The 17517-nt window shown below is 39.1% G+C and overlaps 1 protein-coding gene across 4 annotated transcripts in view; it reads left to right on the top strand.

Annotated features, from left to right (window-relative positions):
- The window catches only part of kcnj14 (potassium inwardly rectifying channel subfamily J member 14), a 35109-nt gene that overhangs the window by 14692 nt on the left and 2900 nt on the right, over positions 1 to 17517 (top strand). The window contains exons 1-6 of one of the 4 annotated variants that reach the window (XM_044207815.1): positions 4133 to 4312; positions 11614 to 11764; positions 11994 to 12811; positions 12942 to 12980; positions 13439 to 15290; positions 16637 to 16954. In XM_044207815.1, the coding sequence (XP_044063750.1) occupies positions 14223 to 15290; positions 16637 to 16954 (1386 nt within the window). In that variant the 5' untranslated portion in view covers positions 4133 to 4312; positions 11614 to 11764; positions 11994 to 12811; positions 12942 to 12980; positions 13439 to 14222. Of the gene's footprint in view, positions 1 to 4131; positions 4313 to 11613; positions 11765 to 11993; positions 15291 to 16636; positions 16955 to 17517 lie in introns of those variants that run through there. The other 3 variants (XM_044207817.1, XM_044207814.1, XM_044207816.1) reach the window with 3 other exon arrangements.

Raw genomic sequence — 17517 nt, 5'->3', positions numbered from 1 at the left:
AAATGATAGAAAGTAGTATAGCTGAAATGATTAGTTGATGGACAGAAGAGTAATCTGCTATTTTGATAATCGATACATAAGTTTTCTCAATTTTTTAAAGCAAAAAGTCTGTTTCCAGCTTCTCAAATTGAAATGTTTCCTGGTTTTCTTAGTTTTATATTGTAGCGTAATCGTGCTACCGAGAGTTCGTCTTGGCCCTGAGATACCACGCTGACACCAGTGTTGCAGTGTAGGTTCTTTATTTTTGGTCGTTCTTGCTTTTGTTCTGGCTCTTCTTCCATCCGCTCTCCAACCGCCTCTCCCCACAGTCCAGCATGCTACTGTATTTAAGGAGAGAATAATTAGTTCACTGGGTTCAGCTGCGCCAATTATCTCTCCTTGATGCTGCTCACCTGAGCAACTCCCCCACCTCTCCCTCTGCAGCTTAAAGCTAACCATACCCACCTCCACATATATGTTATTAAACCCAGTGGTGGAAGAAGTATTTAGATATTTTACTCACGTAAAAGTAGCAATATCACACTGTAACACTGTAAGTAAAAGTATAAATGTATTAGCAACAAAATGTACTTAAAGTATCAAAAGTAAAAGTACTCATTAGGCAGCAGATTAGCCCCTTTCATTGTAATGCTACTGTATCATATGCTATGTTATCCGATTATCGTTACTATAACATTACTATATATGTTGTAGCTGGTCGAGGTGGAGCTCATTTTAATATATAGAGTATATCTAGTATAGATTAAAATGGAAAAAGTACAAGTACATCAAAATGTAAATGTACTTTCCACTACTGAGTAAACTGAATCTTCGTGTTTTGGACTGTTGGTTGGACAAAACAGAACATTTTAAGACGTGACATCATGGGTTCTGGGAACTTGTGATGGGCATGTTTTGCTATTTGCTGGCAATTAACAATTCATTAAGAAAATAATCAGTAGATTAATCTATAATAAAGATAATCGTTACTTGCAGCCCTAGAAAATAACAACTGATCTCAGTTTAGGCCTAGTGGCCCTTTGTCCTCAAACTGATTCAGCAGTATTCTTAACATGAGAGTATCTGTTTACCTGCGTACACTTTGAGCTTGATATATATGTAGTTTTTAGTGAGTCTCCCAGCACCTTTGTCTGAAGCTAAGGGGATCTTTCTTCTGTGTTGGCCCCCGAAGTAAGTCTGCAGAGGGCAGATACCACACACTGAACCAATATGCGCTTACCCCTAAAATCACGGTGCATTAGATTTGGACCTTGTGTGACCATGACAAAATCTGGAACCTGTTACAAAACGCTGAGCCCGAGTTTGCTGCTCCATCTGCAGAAATCAGATCAGCCTTTCACAGGCCCACGTGGAACGTTATCATAGCAGCAAACATCTAACCAGCCAGCAGGGAAATGGACTATTGCTTACCAAGCAGGATAGTTTTGTAAAGGCTTTCCCATGATTTACCACAAATAGGTGTAAAAACTAAGTAATGGAATGTACTTTAAAATGACTTAAATCACACTTTTACTTCATAGAAAACTCTTGTTAATGCTAAAATCCACATGTTACATGCTCCAGGTTTACAAATAACCTTTTAACTTTAAAACAAAATGTGTAAGCATATTTCTCTTTTGTCGTCTCTGTTTAGCATCTTTCAAGTCGTAAAACACCCTAAGGTGTGAAGTTCTGCTCCTTTAGTGTCTGCACAGCTGCTGATTTCAAATCTTAGCTTGTAATCAGGCCCTCAGAAACCAGGTGTGTAGCCTCTGGTCAGTCTACAGCCATCCAGTCTGATTAGCTAATCACCAGTTTAGAGTGAACACTTTCAAGTCCTAAACTGAGGTACTGGATCTTTCACTGCAGGCTCACTGATGGATGCCAAAAATAGTTGAAATCTGCCCACTGGTGGCCCAGAATCAGTATTGCATCCCCACATAGTCATCCAATAACAATAAAGGGTTAATTATGCAATGCTTCAGTGAGGACATGCACACAGCCTTGAACGTGGAGGATCAAAATAAGGATGATCCCCCTCCTTACTTTGCCACCCTGTTGCAGATATTCCCTCTAAATTATAAAAACCAAAATCAAGTAAGCAACATATCAAGTTTCAAAATGACTGTTGTACATTAAATGATTCATTGTAAATACCACTCTGTGAAAGTAGCCCATGATTGAAGCTAAATAGTGGAAATGTTGACTCACTGTTGAGCAGTTAGAAATGAGCGCCGCTGGTGCTTTTATGCTTCATTAGTAGTCAAACAAGTAAAAAGGAAAGTTTCATCCCAGATGTACATATTTCCCTTTGTTTATTTTAGGCCACGATGGCTGCAAAGGTTTACCACAATCAAATCAAGTCTAACATTATTTACATGACACAAGGAAGTCCAGTCACAGTTTACAACATTTTAAAAGGTATTTTTTTTAATGCATTTTCTTATTGGAGAATTTATAGTAGAGAGATGGCAATAATTTAAACTTTGGCAATAAAATAACTTATTTGTCTTGAATTTGAGATGGAGAAGAACATGCAACAAAGGTCCCTGGCTGCATTCAAACATGGGACGTTGCAGTTCATGGTCAGCGCCTTAAACCCCTCCCTGACAACTCCAGTATCCATGTAAAAAAAAAAAGTCCAGTCTCTGACCCCCTTCTCATCGGGAGAATTCAGGTATCATCAGGTGAGTTTTTCAGTCTCAGAGAAAAACCTCTAAACTGATTTTTCTGCCACATTTTAAACATTATCTGAACAACCAACCTGGTAGACAAAAACAAAACCATGATATTTGCAGATACTGTTTGTCCCATGTTTGTTGTAATCATATACACCTTAAACAGAAGGGACCATAGAATAATTAAGTATATTTCCCCCTCTTTTATGTCTACAGTTTTCCTAAACCTCCTGTCTTTCTGATCATTCACAAAGTCTGACATCATCATGCCCTCACACATCACTTTCTCTCTCTCTGCCTCTGCCCCCTCCTCCCGGACAGTTTTCCATGGGTCAATTACAATTAGTGTTTTTGCACAAACAATTTAAAAGGGCAGAGGGTGCCCAGTTGCATATGTAATCAATTGAGTTTATTGGCATGTCAACATATCTTGCAAAGCAACAGATTAAGATTATCCACTACATAGATTTGTGGTTCATAAATGCTTGATATCCAAATGTTTACATGTTGTTGGATGTTGTGGCTGCAGCATTACGTCGCTTTTTTGATGTTTGCCCTCGGCTGTCTTCAATCTGATCCTTATTTCCATAGAATGACAGAGCTCATGACATCATAGGTCACTTCTTGGGCGCCTTGACGGAGATTAAATCAGATTAAGCATTAGTAAACACACACTGTCGCTCTCTCTCTCCCACGCACACACACACACACACACACACACACACACACAAACAAGGTAACTCAGTAATCTGGCTATAGTCACTGGTCACTTTGTCTCTTTCTCTCTCTATCTTTATGTCTGGCTACATCAAATTATCTTTATTGGCATGACTCTAATTAAGGATAGTATTCCCAAACCATGTTGTGTAAGGTTCACAAAGTCTCTCTCTCAGACAAAAACACACACAGACAACTAGACCTTCATAAAATTCTGTGAAATGAATATTAACATCAGTATTTGTCAACACAAATGAAATCATATTTCTTTGTAACAGTTTCATAACAGTCATCAAACCTTTTTTTAATCACTGGTGTTGCAGTAACCTTGATAATTCAGCCTGACATTTAAAAGTGCACAGACAACACAAATAAGGTTAAGGTTAATAAAAGGGTATAAAAAGGTATTTTTATTAGTTTACAAATATGTAAATGGAAAGTAAGCTATGAGGCATTGATGCAATAATCAACAATAAACTACAGATATAAAATAATTGTCAGACCTAGACCTTAGATCTTTACCTTTAAAGTCAAAAATAGTACTTCATTAGCGATTCGTGTAACAATTCTGATACAGTATGAGAAAAGTCTTTACTGAAAATAAAAGTGTTTTTTAAAATAAACTAAATAAGATCAGTAATCCGCGTGTATTACACGTATAAACTGTGATTTAACATTATTGAGTGGTGTGACAAGGTCAGTCCGGAGAGGCGCGTGGTAGTCTTTGATTGGGGACAGATAGCATCGCGACGTGAGCGCGCTCATCCACCACGTGAGGGCTCGCGGACAGTTGACAGGACCACAGGACAGCTCGCGCACGGTTTCGATTCAATGCTTCTTTTTTTTTTCTTTTTTTTTTATTAACCAAAGAGGGAACTTAAAGTAAACTGACGTCGTCACACGGCGCTGAATTAACGGGAGGAAAATGTCAACTGCGGGTAAGTGCTGACGGAATTTCACTTCAAGAAGTTGCCAAAACACCACTTGTTTAGAAAATGATTTTTTTATTTTATTTTATAAAAGTCATATGGCAGCTGTGTTGTCTATAAGCAACACGTGAACTTGAGGTGGAATTTAAAAGTAGGTGAACTCATAATTCTATCTCATAGTAGCCAATCTGAAAAGGTGATGCATGTTTTAAACAATTAGGTGTTCATCACATCAGTGACTGTTGAAATCCCGACTGTTACTTCTGAATTTTGGGTTTGTAGAGTTACTATTGGCTCCAAATGGGACTTGATAATAGGATAAGACTCATAAACAGAGAGCCTCTGTCATGTTTGAGTCAGGATGTCTCAACATAGTCAGGAAAAGGATGCTCAAAATGTTTTTCCCTCCATGTGTTTTAAAGCCACTGTTACTGTATATTTGGAAGTATTGCTTTGAATTCTGGCAAATTTTACCTTAGCTTGTACTGAGCAGAGCTGGAGGATGGAGAAAAAAATTAAAAGATGTTGCTGTTGGAGGAACCGTGAGCAATGACAGAAGAGATAAGGTGGCCAGAGAGCTTGGTGTGCCCTGATGATTTAGACTTTAATCCTTTTTTGTTTTTGTGAGTTGTGAATTGATGGAAAACTCAGCTGTATTTTGAAATAGGTTTTAAAATGACGTAATGCTTCTGAACAAATGAGAGACAAACCACTTTGAAACACATGTACAGTCCACATGTATCGAGATTTTGAAAGAATGCTCTTTCACAGTTTCTTTGCAAAATGTACAGTAGGTAGTACACACAGGTAGAAAGAAACATTTCAAACATGTATTGCAGCCGTGTCAACCCTGGTGGATAAAGAAAGTTTAAATCAAGTGGCAAGACATTGCTGAGGGTTTTTCAGGGGGGCACATGGGGTAAAGAGGTTGGACCAAAGTACAGGATTATAAGATGACAGCAGCTGATTCTCTTTTAAAAGGTGCTCATTGTTCCATTTTGTTAGACTTGATTTGTATTGTAAATCGAGCCTCAGTCAACTCAACAGGCTATTTTTATAAACGTCAATAATTCAAAATAAGTTATCTGACCAATGCATAGCATCCAAGGCAGTTCGCAATTAAATATAGCTAATGATGTTAAAGGGCACTTCATAAAGCTAAGGGACATTGGAGTGACAGATAAAAACAAAAGAAATTTAAAAAAAATTGGTGATGCACATGCAAGCCAAGATACTGTGTTTTGCTTTTAGTCCCTGTTATGGTTCAAGCTCCAAAAATCCTGGAACCTACACCTCCCATAATACAACTTGATTTTGCTAGACCCTCCATGATGGTAAACGCCCACGTCTTTCAAACTTCATGCCCCATTTTGTTTGTAGTCTCTTGTATTTTTTTATTCCAGAAGTAGATTAAAACATATCACAAAGGCATTGCACAACAGAAAGAGCTGTTTTTATTTATTTTTCCAGTCAAGCCACCTTTAATTTTTTCAAAAGAAGTGGGATAAATAATATGACAGTATATTACGATATTTCCATTTGTGATATAGTGTCGATAAACCAATATTGCATTCAACTGCAACATGGCTGTGTCCTTTTACACCAGACATTTTAACTGCTCTGATTTCTGCATTTCCAATATATAACTGTTTGACATTCAAACTATGACACACGTGTACATCCCCAGGCTTTCCTTAAAGAATGGAACAATGGTGCCACAACTCTGCTAAAGCCCCAGAATATTTTAGCCATACACACATTTTAGCACCATCAGAAACAAGACATTCTGGGAAGCCCTGTGTGTGTGTGTGTGTGTGTGTGTGTGTGTGTGTGTGTGTGTGTGTGTGTGTGTGTGTGTGTAATTACCTGAGTTGTGATACTACTGTTATCGTGGACAATGTGAGTTAAGGTAACATCCCTTGTTTGTGCTGCATTTCAATTGCAAATATCTGCATCACTCAGTTGTGCTGTTCTTGGGCGTGGGCTTGTGCAGTAGTGTGGCGAGTTTACACTGAATAGAAAAATAGAAACCTCTATGCATTAAAGGGAATCTAATACAACAGTTATAGCTAAGTAATAAATACTACCTTCGAGAAAGTTAAAATTTGTAATTGTTGTTGATGCACAGTCAGAGTGGTGTTGATTGAGCTCTGTGGTTATGCATTATATTGAAATTGACTTTCTAAATAGGTGAAAGTTGTTTCTATATGATAACAATTAGACAAAAAGCCTCCATGACAGTGCACTTATTTTCTGAGTGGAGATGAAGTAACTGAATATGAATATTTCTAAAATATCAGTTGCAGTGTTAGAAGAAAACTGTAAATCAATAATAAAATTGGGTCTAATTTAAAGAGTCTAATTAGTGTTGACTGCGTACATCTCAGTGTTCTGAGTATTTTGTTAATTAGAAAAGAGTTGTGCAGAGTTTTAACCAGCACATTGCAACCTGCAACCATCTTAACTCCCCAGATTAACATTTGGTCGTCATCACACAATGACCTCGATCACTGCACACAGCTGAAGGAGGGTTTCAATTAGATGGAATAAGGCCCGGTGCCAAGATGACCCCACACTTGTGCTTATTATCAGATGTTCTCATAAGAGAGAGAGAGTGTGTGTGTGTGTTGTTCATCAGTGAATTCCAAATGTTTTCCCAGCTCAGAGCTCAGTATTTAACTAAGTAGCCAACCCTAACCATACACAATCAGATTTACCGGGGCATGGTTTTCAAAATGATAATTGTGTTTGTTTCTTGACATACATTTCCAATTAATCTACACTTTTGTGATAATTAGAATTAAGACTACTTACTAACACACTTGATGGATTATGTATCTTAAGCAAGTTGTTTCTGTAAGATTTCCATACTACATTAAACTGAAACCAGTGGCTAGCTGGAATGTGGTAAAGTTATTCAACTATCTAAAAATCTATGCAGTTCATAGCAAATGTGTTAAAACATGCAGAACACCATTATGGTCCTTTCAATTTCAACCTTTTTAAAATATATAAACATGCATGTGTTTGAAATATTAAGCAACACTAACAGGAAAAAGTCAGTATGAATGATACCCTTCATATTAAATTAGAATGCTTTACAGACATACTCAAGTCTAATATCACCTAATATTCTGTTGGATTTTACTCTTTATTACACAACATCCATTGGTGCTCTGGTGCTGCAACTATCAGCTGCAGCTACTGCAACATATGAATCATGCCACCAGATGAAGAGAGAGAACTGTATTGATCAGATAGGCTAAAAGCAAAAGGCCACTGCAGTGTTGTAATGTCACTGTGCCTTTGTGTGATATTTTCAGGCTATTACAGCTGTTGCAGTTGCCCCTTTGTGTGCATTAAACATTTTTAAAATCTGCCTTGTAAAGTGAAGTTTATAGAATAATTAAGAAATGAAAGAGATGTAGAAAAGAGACAGAGAGCCATGCGACACTAAGAGAGAGACCCAGTGTGTGCCCTGGTTTCTAACCCGCACTGATCAATAATAAGTATTGATGTCTCTATATTTGCATTGTGGCATCGCAATATTGAGGGTTTTATGTTGTGTACATTGTGTTCACAGTGTAAATTATTAAACTACCCATCATGAAACCATTCAACCTAATGTAATGATACATAGAGCAGCATTATCTTGTGAGCATTACTTTACTCAAATTATTGTTTTTAGAACATAAGAACAGGAAATAGGACAGATCACATGTGACACAGGAGGCACGAAGATTGACAGAGCAAAATGAAGAACTTAGTTTACTCAGTGCCTTTTTCAATTACACTGAAATCATATTCCTGCAAACCTAATCTGGCCACATAACACCTTAATATGGTCAGATAATCTGGATAGAAAGAGGACAGGGGAGGTGCTATATATAGAGAAAATACATGGTGAGAGGCCCACAATGAAAAAAAAAGAAAGATAGGTGGTGAAAGTGGATTAAAGTGGTCTTGCAGGAGAATTATGAACGTGATCATTAAAGTAGATGTTTGCTGTACATTTTTGGGGGTTAATGTAATACTAAAAAGCCTTGCTAATTCAAACCAGGGAGAATTGTAATTCAATTAGACTGGCTTCAACAACTTGTCTGTGCTGTCCCCTACAGCTGCTTGTGGTCAGGTTTGCTCATGTATCAGTGGCTATATTAAAATAATCCACAAACCCTGGATAATAAAGCATATTAGCAGTGTTTTATGTTTTCAGCAATTGTTGGGTTATCATTTTGCCATTAATCTGAGCTATCTCCAAATCTTTTTGCTGGCCAACTATAGGTTTAAATAATTAGTTATAAAAATGCCCCCATATCTTAAAGACTTGTACAGGATAAACTTTGCTCTTTTTCTTCAAGCTGTTAAAAAAAGACCTTGAAAGGTCTTGTAGTCTACCTCTGTCACCTTCCATAAATATTGTTATTTTCATGTGTGCTGTATCACTTTCAAATGCTTCTGGTGTTACTTTTAAAGAAAATCCTGGAGCACCTGCTAAAGTAGGTGGAGTATATTATTATGTATCATGAGTTTGCAGCTACAAACCTAACCCTATTATTCATTCAATTAATCTGCCGATTATTTCTCGATTAATTGATTAATTGTTAGATCTATGAAGCCTCAGAAAACTGTAAAAAATACCCATCACAATTTCCCAAAGTCCAAAGTGATGTCATAAAATAACGTAAAATAAAAGAACATAAGTTTACTAAAATGTAAGATGAGGAAAAGCAGCAAATTCTCACATTTGAGAAGATGGAACTAGAGAAAATGTAAAATTTTGCCTGAAAAATTAAATAAATGATTAATCAATCATAAAAAATAATTTAATTGGCAATTATTTATTTTTATATTATTTTTCTGTCGATCGTCGCTCTATAATGGTTTATTAATGACCCTAGCTCTATTTGGTTAGTTTTGAATATCAATGAATATCACAATAGGGCAAATGTATGCTAAATTACATGTAAAATGAACAATGTCCAGTTCAGGGAACTATTATCCAATGTTATGCTTTAAAATCTCTTCACACGAAAAACAAAAACTTCAAGGTCATTGTATTTAGCTTGCTGGACTCTACCCAATATGAATAACCACTGTATAATCTAAAATCAGAAGGTTGTTTGGTTAAAGGACCCACAAACATTAGTAGTCCCATCACAAGTTTCAACCTATGATAAAAGGCAGGACTGCAGTTCAGATGCTGCTCTGGGGGTCCTGACAAGGTGAACTTCACACACAATTTTCCCAGACACCCCTGCATGAATGTTCTTACATGAGAAGTCATTTGAGGCATTTGCCACCTACCAGGATAAGGTTAGGCAACACAAAGACACGTGCAACTTGACATTGCCTATACACACAAACACACACACACACACTTCCCTCATCACCTCCTCCAGCTACTGTCGTCAGTTGTCCGACAACACTTCAACCCAGTCACAGAGATAGCAGACCTGAGAGCGTGTTCATTTGGTAGTGTTGGCAGGAACTACAGTAGAGGCCCCAAGGTCAGGACTGCATCCTCACACATTTGTTCATTAACTGAACATTGAGTAACACAAGCCTGGAAGAATCTGCCTTTATCATTTTGTTGAAATTAAGACCTTAAAATATCATATGGTCCAGTCTGAGTTCCAATATTTTTCCAACATTTACTCTTTCTTGTCTAGTTAATAAGATACCTTGATAATTTTTCACCAACTTTACTACATTTAGCAGTGTAATAAAAGTCTTTGTAGTTATTGTATTATATTCATGCATTTTGGTTGAACCTAAATTCTGAACTGGTTTGCATTCTTTTCACCTTTATGGTGTTTGCACAATGCTGAAGCTGCAGTAGTGATCGAATGAGAGCTGGATCTAAGGAAGATGACCTATAGGAAGTTATATAGCAGTTTCATGCATGAAATCAGTATCATTTTCTCTGTCAGCCAGCAGTATATAAAACCATTTATGCATGATGGTCAGTAGTGGAAGAAATATTCAGATCCTTTACACTAAAGTAAAAGTAGCAATACCACACTGTGAAAATACTTCTAATGTATGTATAAAAAGTAAAGGTACTCAGAAAAATGGTCCCCGTCAGTTTTTTTTACTGTTAGATATAATGTTTTTGGATTAATTTTGCTAGTGTATGTTTTTTAAGGTTGTGCTAATTTTAACTACTTTATATAGTGTTGGTAGTGTTAGGTATGAAAAATTGTAATCTGAAAAGTAAATAGTAACTATAGATGTCAGACAAATATAGTGGAGTAAAAAGTACAATATTTGCCTCTGAGATGTAGTAGAGTAGAAGTATAAAGTTGCATAAAATTGAAATACTCAAGTAAAGTACAAGTACCTCGAAATTGTACTTAGAGACAGTACTTGAGTAAATGTACTTAGTTACATTCCACCACTGATGATGGTCCAGGGGACAATTATGCACCAGACTCTATTTCAATTACACTGGCCAAAAGGTTGCACTACATTGTTTATTTATTCATCCATGTGTAACATGTAGTTAGGTCTCAGATTTTATTGAAAGTATTGATCAGTTCCGACTGACTCAAGGTGAACACTGTATTTACAAGTCTGCATAATTTTTAGGAGGTGACATTTGTTAGATTCAGTGACGTAAACTACTTTCCCCCATATTATCTCAAATCCTGTGTATGCTCCCTACCTGTGAATGTTTATAGTTATTCTTGCCACTTTCTATAACAGTAGTGGCTCTTATGTAACTCCTCAGAGGATTAGCAAAACCATCGGTGAGATTACCGGAGTCACGAGCGCAGCTGTAATCCACAACATATCGCCATCTTCACAGCAGGACATACTACCTCTTCACCTCCCACCAACCCAGGGTCCCGGTTTATCCCAGTCCTTCATCTGAGCTACAATCCCAGTCTCAACCTTTGCCCAAGAAAATCCCCTCCAATTCTTCCAGTCTATTGGCTTTAATCCACTATTGCTTATTTATCAAAGATTACTCACCCTGTACGACTTAGTTTCCTGACTCAAAATGAGGGCCCTGCACTTCAGAACGTTTTAGTCATCAGAGGCTTTTTCATAATAGGATAACCTATTTGGTATCTCACCAGTCCTCCCTAATAAATACTGTATCCATTAATACATAGAAATATGTTATGATCAATATCAGCTGCACTTCAGAATGTCCATTCTTATACTCACCCTATAAGACATTTAGAATTACAATGGTGTATATTCAGATACTGAATTTTAATGAAGTCCTAAATGTACAGAGATGATTTTCAGAAGATAGAAGAATGGAAAATTACTTTATTTCTCTCTGTTTCTTTTCACAGGCTCCATCATTGCACAGGTACATCTGGGTGAAGTTTTTCCCTTTGTCGTTGGTTCTTCAAACTGTCTAAAGAAAAACCTCCACAACATTTGACCAATAAAATAACAATCCAAGGACTGCATGAGAGAAACCTAAGAGATACACTGCAAACGGTAGGTTTCTGATCACCATCCATTTAGATATTTATCATATATGGCATACTTAAGATTTGAATTGACATGGAATGTGAATATGCAATAATTTTAAGAGAGAAAGGTCTCTTCTGAGACAAGAAGAGTCAAACAAGACAACTACTGAAGCATCTGTTTCAGCACAGTGTTTTGATGTCTACCTTACCTTTAATTTTAATTCTCTTTTTGTTTGTTCTCATTTCTTTTCAAGACTGGCAGTGTGTTAAACAAGAAGGTCCTAAAGCAAAGGGATACAAAACAGACAACCGACATCTCAGTAAAGCGAACTGAAAAACCAGCAGACTCTTTTGTTGTGTTCTCCTGAGATTCTTTCCCCCAAACTCAATGCTTTTACTGAGCATGTGTCATAAAGGGCGGTCAACACACAAGCAAAGATGAACCCTTATGTCACTTCACACTTCAGGAGGGATCTCTTCCCCCACTTCCATTTGTTGTAGACTTTTGTCTACCCTGCTGTTACTGGTTAAATGAAATGGCTTCTTCTAGATGTGTACAGTTATAGCAGTAGCTGTTGTCTATTGTTTTTCAGTCACTCTTTGTACTTGCCACAGTGCAGGGTTACGGTTGAGGGTTTGATTCTGTCCCCTGTTCCAAAGAGACTGGATTTGAATACTCTGTATACTTGTCAGGATTCAGTAGTAGAGTTCTCTGGAGATCGTTGGGCAAGGTAAATACTATAACTACAAGCATACCTTTTCATAGCCAGATATATTTGCACATTTTTTCTTTTGCTTTATTTAAACTTTTGTCAGTTTCTCTTGCAAGTTGTTATTTTCACATTTCATCTGCATATGATAATCTTCTATTTTGTTTGCGGAAATTCTCTTTGATGTTCAGGTAGCCTTTTGTGATCTTGTTCAAACAGAGATACAGAGTTAGAGACTACAATCCACCAACACAGTTGCATTCTCAGCCACCTTTGTTCTCAGCACTTCTCCTTTTGTGGCACACACCTGATCTATCAACTCTGGCACCAGACCTCCAGAAAAATTTAGAAAACTTCTTCAGGTGACCTGTGTGCTTACCTTTTCCCTCCTTATAAATCTTCCACTTAAAGCTAAAAACACGAGTAATGTCGGAGATAGATCAAAGTAATCTCTCTCTGTTGTTTTCTTCCCTTCTTCTTATCTTTTGTCAGGCTGGCGATTTCTCAGCCGTAATGCTGAGCTGTAATGAGGTATGTCTGCTCTGAGAAACTAACTGTTGCAGGTGATTACTAACAGCCGTGTAGTTCAGCTCAATATTATTCACACAATAGTCAGTACACAAAACAAGTCTTCACCAAATTGACAATGGCCATTAAACAGATATGCAGACCCTTAGAAAGAAAATGTGAAATTGTTAAAGCAGTGACATGATTGAACAGGAAATGGCAAACAAAACATGGTTCTTTCAGTTGGGACCCTCTTGTTGGGCAAAAGTGACATTTCCTTGACTTGTGAAGGCAACTTCAAATTATAAGACTAGTTTAAGTCTGCGGATACATTGTGTGAATCTGCTTATTAAATTGTGTGTACTATAGTCAGTGCTTTATCCAAGACGTATTGGCACTGAATTTTGAATGATGAATAATGACAGTAGACATTTTATGTACTGAAAGTACTGTATTCTTCGTTTCCTCATGCTCATACCAAGGGGTTGTGAAACTGGGAAGAACTCTGATCGTAAGAAGTGGCATGTTTTTTTGCTTTTTTGACTGCATGTTGGAGATGATTTTAACATATCGTCCCATTTGAAGTAAATTTGGATTTGTCTGTCTTGTATGCATCTTGTCACAATATTCTGGAAGGTACCCTGTAATGAGCTGTATATCCTTTACATGTTTCCTACTCTATTGCATTATCAGTTTATAGCTTTTATTAATTGATACCTGCTCGAGGCTTCCCTTTTATTGTTTTGAACTGAACAGAACCAATCCTGCATGCTTCTGTGATGTCTGTTGAGGTCAATCTATCCCTACCACTCCTTGTCAAAAGAATTCTTGTAAACTGGGGGTCACAGAAATAGATTTCTATTGCTACTACTGACATCCTTCTTTTCAGCTCACCTCACTTTACCTTCTTCAGTGAGTATAATTTAAGGACATTGGTTGTTAATGAATGCAACTGTGGCCCTACTTCAAGAAAGCCCACTTTGTTTGCTGAGGGATCTATCACTGAAAGGATAGACTCTACTGGTAAACAGCATTACACGTTGGGGAAAGTAAACAAGTGACTGATCAATGGCCTTGGAGGGAATTATCCTCTGGCTACCATTAGCCACTATGGACTTGCAATTATCTCTTCATTAAGAAGGACTTAAAGACTTAATTGACTGCATCAAGGTGCTTAATTACCACATCAACAATCAAATCAAAGCACACTGAGGAATACTGAGTAACTGTCAACTTCTCCCTAATAGAGAGGGGACTTTATAGTACATGATGGGAGCAGCACGTGTGAAACGTCGCTTCAGTGCTGTGGTGGATGGGCCAGTGGAGGAGGAGGAGGTCATGAGGCTAGCACAGAGTGCTGCAGATACGGCTAGGGCAGGGGGAAGTCCAACAGAGTCGGGGACCCCAACCAGCCCCTCCCCGACCCATGCCCTAAACGGCAAAACTTTACCTCTTCAGAGCAACACCAACAATGCACGGAGGCAGAGTGCCATTGGAGAGTCAGTTGGAGGAGACGCAGGAGAAGGCGGGGTGAGAGCAGGAGGAATGTGCTCAGGGCTAAGGAGTGGAAGAGGCGGTAGTGTAGGAGGAAGAGGGAAAAGCCGTTCATCCTCGGACCAGGATTCACTCCCTTCCCCCTCCGCTACCAGCCGCCGGCGCACTAGGCACACCAGGCGCTCAAGCCGCTGGCCCCGACAACGCTTTGTGGGCAAGGACGGACGCTGCAACGTCACCTTCGTCAACATGAGCGAGAGGGGCCAGCGCTACCTCAGCGACCTCTTCACTACCTGTGTGGACATCCGCTGGCGCTGGATGCTGGTCATCTTCACCCTCTCCTTCCTTCTCTCCTGGCTGTTCTTTGGGTTTGCCTTCTGGCTCATTGCCTCCGTGCATGGGGACCTCTCCATTCGGCTTACCCCCAGCTCAGGTTCCTCTCCGGGATCAGGAGAGGCTGGGTCTGGAGGAGAGTCTGATAGAGAGGCAATGCTTGAGGAGCCGTGCTTCCTCCAGGTGAACAGCTTCATGGCGGCCTTTCTATTCTCCTTGGAGACGCAGACATCCATCGGTTACGGATTCAGAAGTGTGACCGAAGAATGTCCCCTGGCGGTGGCGGCGGTCGTTTTGCAGTGCATTGTGGGCTGCATTATTGACGCCTTCATCATCGGGGCAGTCATGGCAAAGATTGCCAAGCCCAAGAAGCGCAATGAGACGCTGATTTTCTCTGACACAGCTGTGGTGGCGCTGAGGGACGGGAAACTCTGCATGATGTGGAGGGTCGGAAACCTACGCAAGAGCCACCTGGTAGAGGCACATGTTCGAGCACAACTATTGAAGGTAAGTGGAGGGAGATGGATAATGACAATCGTGAAAAAAGAAAGAGGTCAAAAAGTATGCCAATGATGGGGCGCCCTGGTAGCTCATCTGGTAGACGGTGCGCCCCATGTACAAGACTGGGTCCTTACCGCAGCGGCCCAGGTTTGAATACAACCCATGGCCCTTTGCTGCATGTCATCTCCCTTCTCTCTCTCCCACATTTCCTGACTCTCTTCAGCTGTTCCTATCAAATCAAGGCAAAAAGCCCCCCCCCCAAAAAAAAAAAATTTAAGAAAGTATGGTAATGATAAAAGAGACAAGCCTGTCCCTTTTTGAGAAAAGGGTCAAAGAGGTGAATTGGAGGATGGTAAAACAGACGGGGAAAAGTAAACTAATGTACAAAAAAATAGAGTTTGCTACTGTGAGAGACAACGATAGAGGAAAAAAGGTTGCAGTAGAGAGAAAGAGAGAGCGCTCAGACCATCTGGCCTGTATTCTGTGGACCGTAGTTAATGAGAGCTTGTTTTATTTTCCCTCAGAGGTTAGGAAGATTTACCATGGATTAATGTGCCCACAATTCTTTAACTGAGAACCATTGTCTTTCGTCATCTCATTTTCCCTTGTGTGTACTATATGTGGGTTAGAGTATTGCAATATATGTATGTTTATGCTAACCTTACTGTCTGGCCTTAAGTGGGTAGTTTTAAACGTTTCCCTTTTTGTGAATGTTTTGCCATCATCAGTGCTGTGTGTTTATACATATGTGCATGCTGCCAGAGTTGTCCGGAGGGTCAGAATCTGTGGAACATTGAGGCTACAGCATAGACAATTTGATCTCTCTTAATAGCATGACCATATCAAAGTTCAGACAGGGCAGATGGGATTAAGTTTGCGAGGATCAAAGAAATACAATTCTAAATACTGGTACTGGATATTGTTCCATAGTAAGGGTTGGGTGAGTGATAAGCCTATGCATGGGTGGTTTGAGTAAAGACTTGCATAGTCACATTCAACTAAATATAATAACCAAATACTAAGCTTTTGTGTCAGGGTAAGAAATTTAATTTCCAAGGCTTTTCTCAGATGACCTTAGGAAATGGTCTCAGGAGTATTTACAATGACAGATGAATTCCCTCTTTTCTATACCATGGTGTTGCATTTTATAGCCAGAATTACAGTTTAATTTTATTTTATTTGATCATGTCCCACCTGCCTTTGGCTGTTGTTTGTTTCATATTGGAAATCATTTCTATTCTCCATTTAATATTTTCCCGCATGTGAAAATCAATTTTGCAACATCACATCTAATGTGGAACATTTTGTGTACCAAATAGTGACGTTATTTTACTCTCCATTCCCAACTTCAGCCAAGGGTGACAGCAGAGGGAGAGTTCCTCCCGCTTGACAATGCGGACATCAATGTGGGTTTTGACACTGGCACCGACCGCATCTTCTTGGTCTCGCCAGTGACAATTGTCCATGAGATCAACGACGAGTCGCCCTTCTTCGAGATCGACCGAAAGACCCTGGAGAATGACTCTGAGTTGGAGGTGGTGGTCATACTCGAGGGCATGGTGGAGGCCACAGCCATGACCACACAGTGCCGTAGCTCCTATCTGGCTTCTGAAATCCTCTGGGGACACCGATTCGAACCAGTGCTCTTCGAGCGGAAAGACTGCTACCAGGTCAGAAAGGAAGGATATTGAGATACACAGGAAGTATATGAATCCATCTCTTCCCTTCATGTCTGAAGTGGTATCCATTACTTCACTATAGTTGGGAGGGGTGTATGTATTAAGTGTTTTTAGCCACAGTAGCAATGTGGCTCTAGGGATGGCAATGTTGGTTGGTCAGTCAGTCGGTCGTTCCACAACTTTGGTCCAAAATGAAATATCTCAACTACCAAATGGATTGGGACACATTTTATACAGACATTCACAGTTCCCAGACCATGTAGCCTAATGACTGTGGTGATCCCCTGACTTGTCATCTAGCGCCATCACCAAACATGACCAAACACCTACAAAACTAATGACATTCCCATCAGCCTCAGTTGTACTTTGTGTTTAGTGCTAATTAGCAAATGTTAGCATGCTAATACACTAAACTAAGACAGTGAACATGGTAAACATTAACCTGCTAAACATCAGTATGTTAACATTGTTATTGTGAGCATGTTAGCATGCTGATGTTAGCATTTAGCTCAAAGCACAGCTGTTTACAAATACAACCTCACAGAGGCTAGCAT

Source organism: Siniperca chuatsi, linkage group LG9 (assembly GCF_020085105.1).
Source record: "Siniperca chuatsi isolate FFG_IHB_CAS linkage group LG9, ASM2008510v1, whole genome shotgun sequence".
In the NCBI taxonomy this organism is placed as follows: domain Eukaryota; kingdom Metazoa; phylum Chordata; class Actinopteri; order Centrarchiformes; family Sinipercidae; genus Siniperca; species Siniperca chuatsi.
Note: the sequence above shows the minus strand (reverse complement) of the source record. Positions and strands in the feature narration are given on the sequence as shown.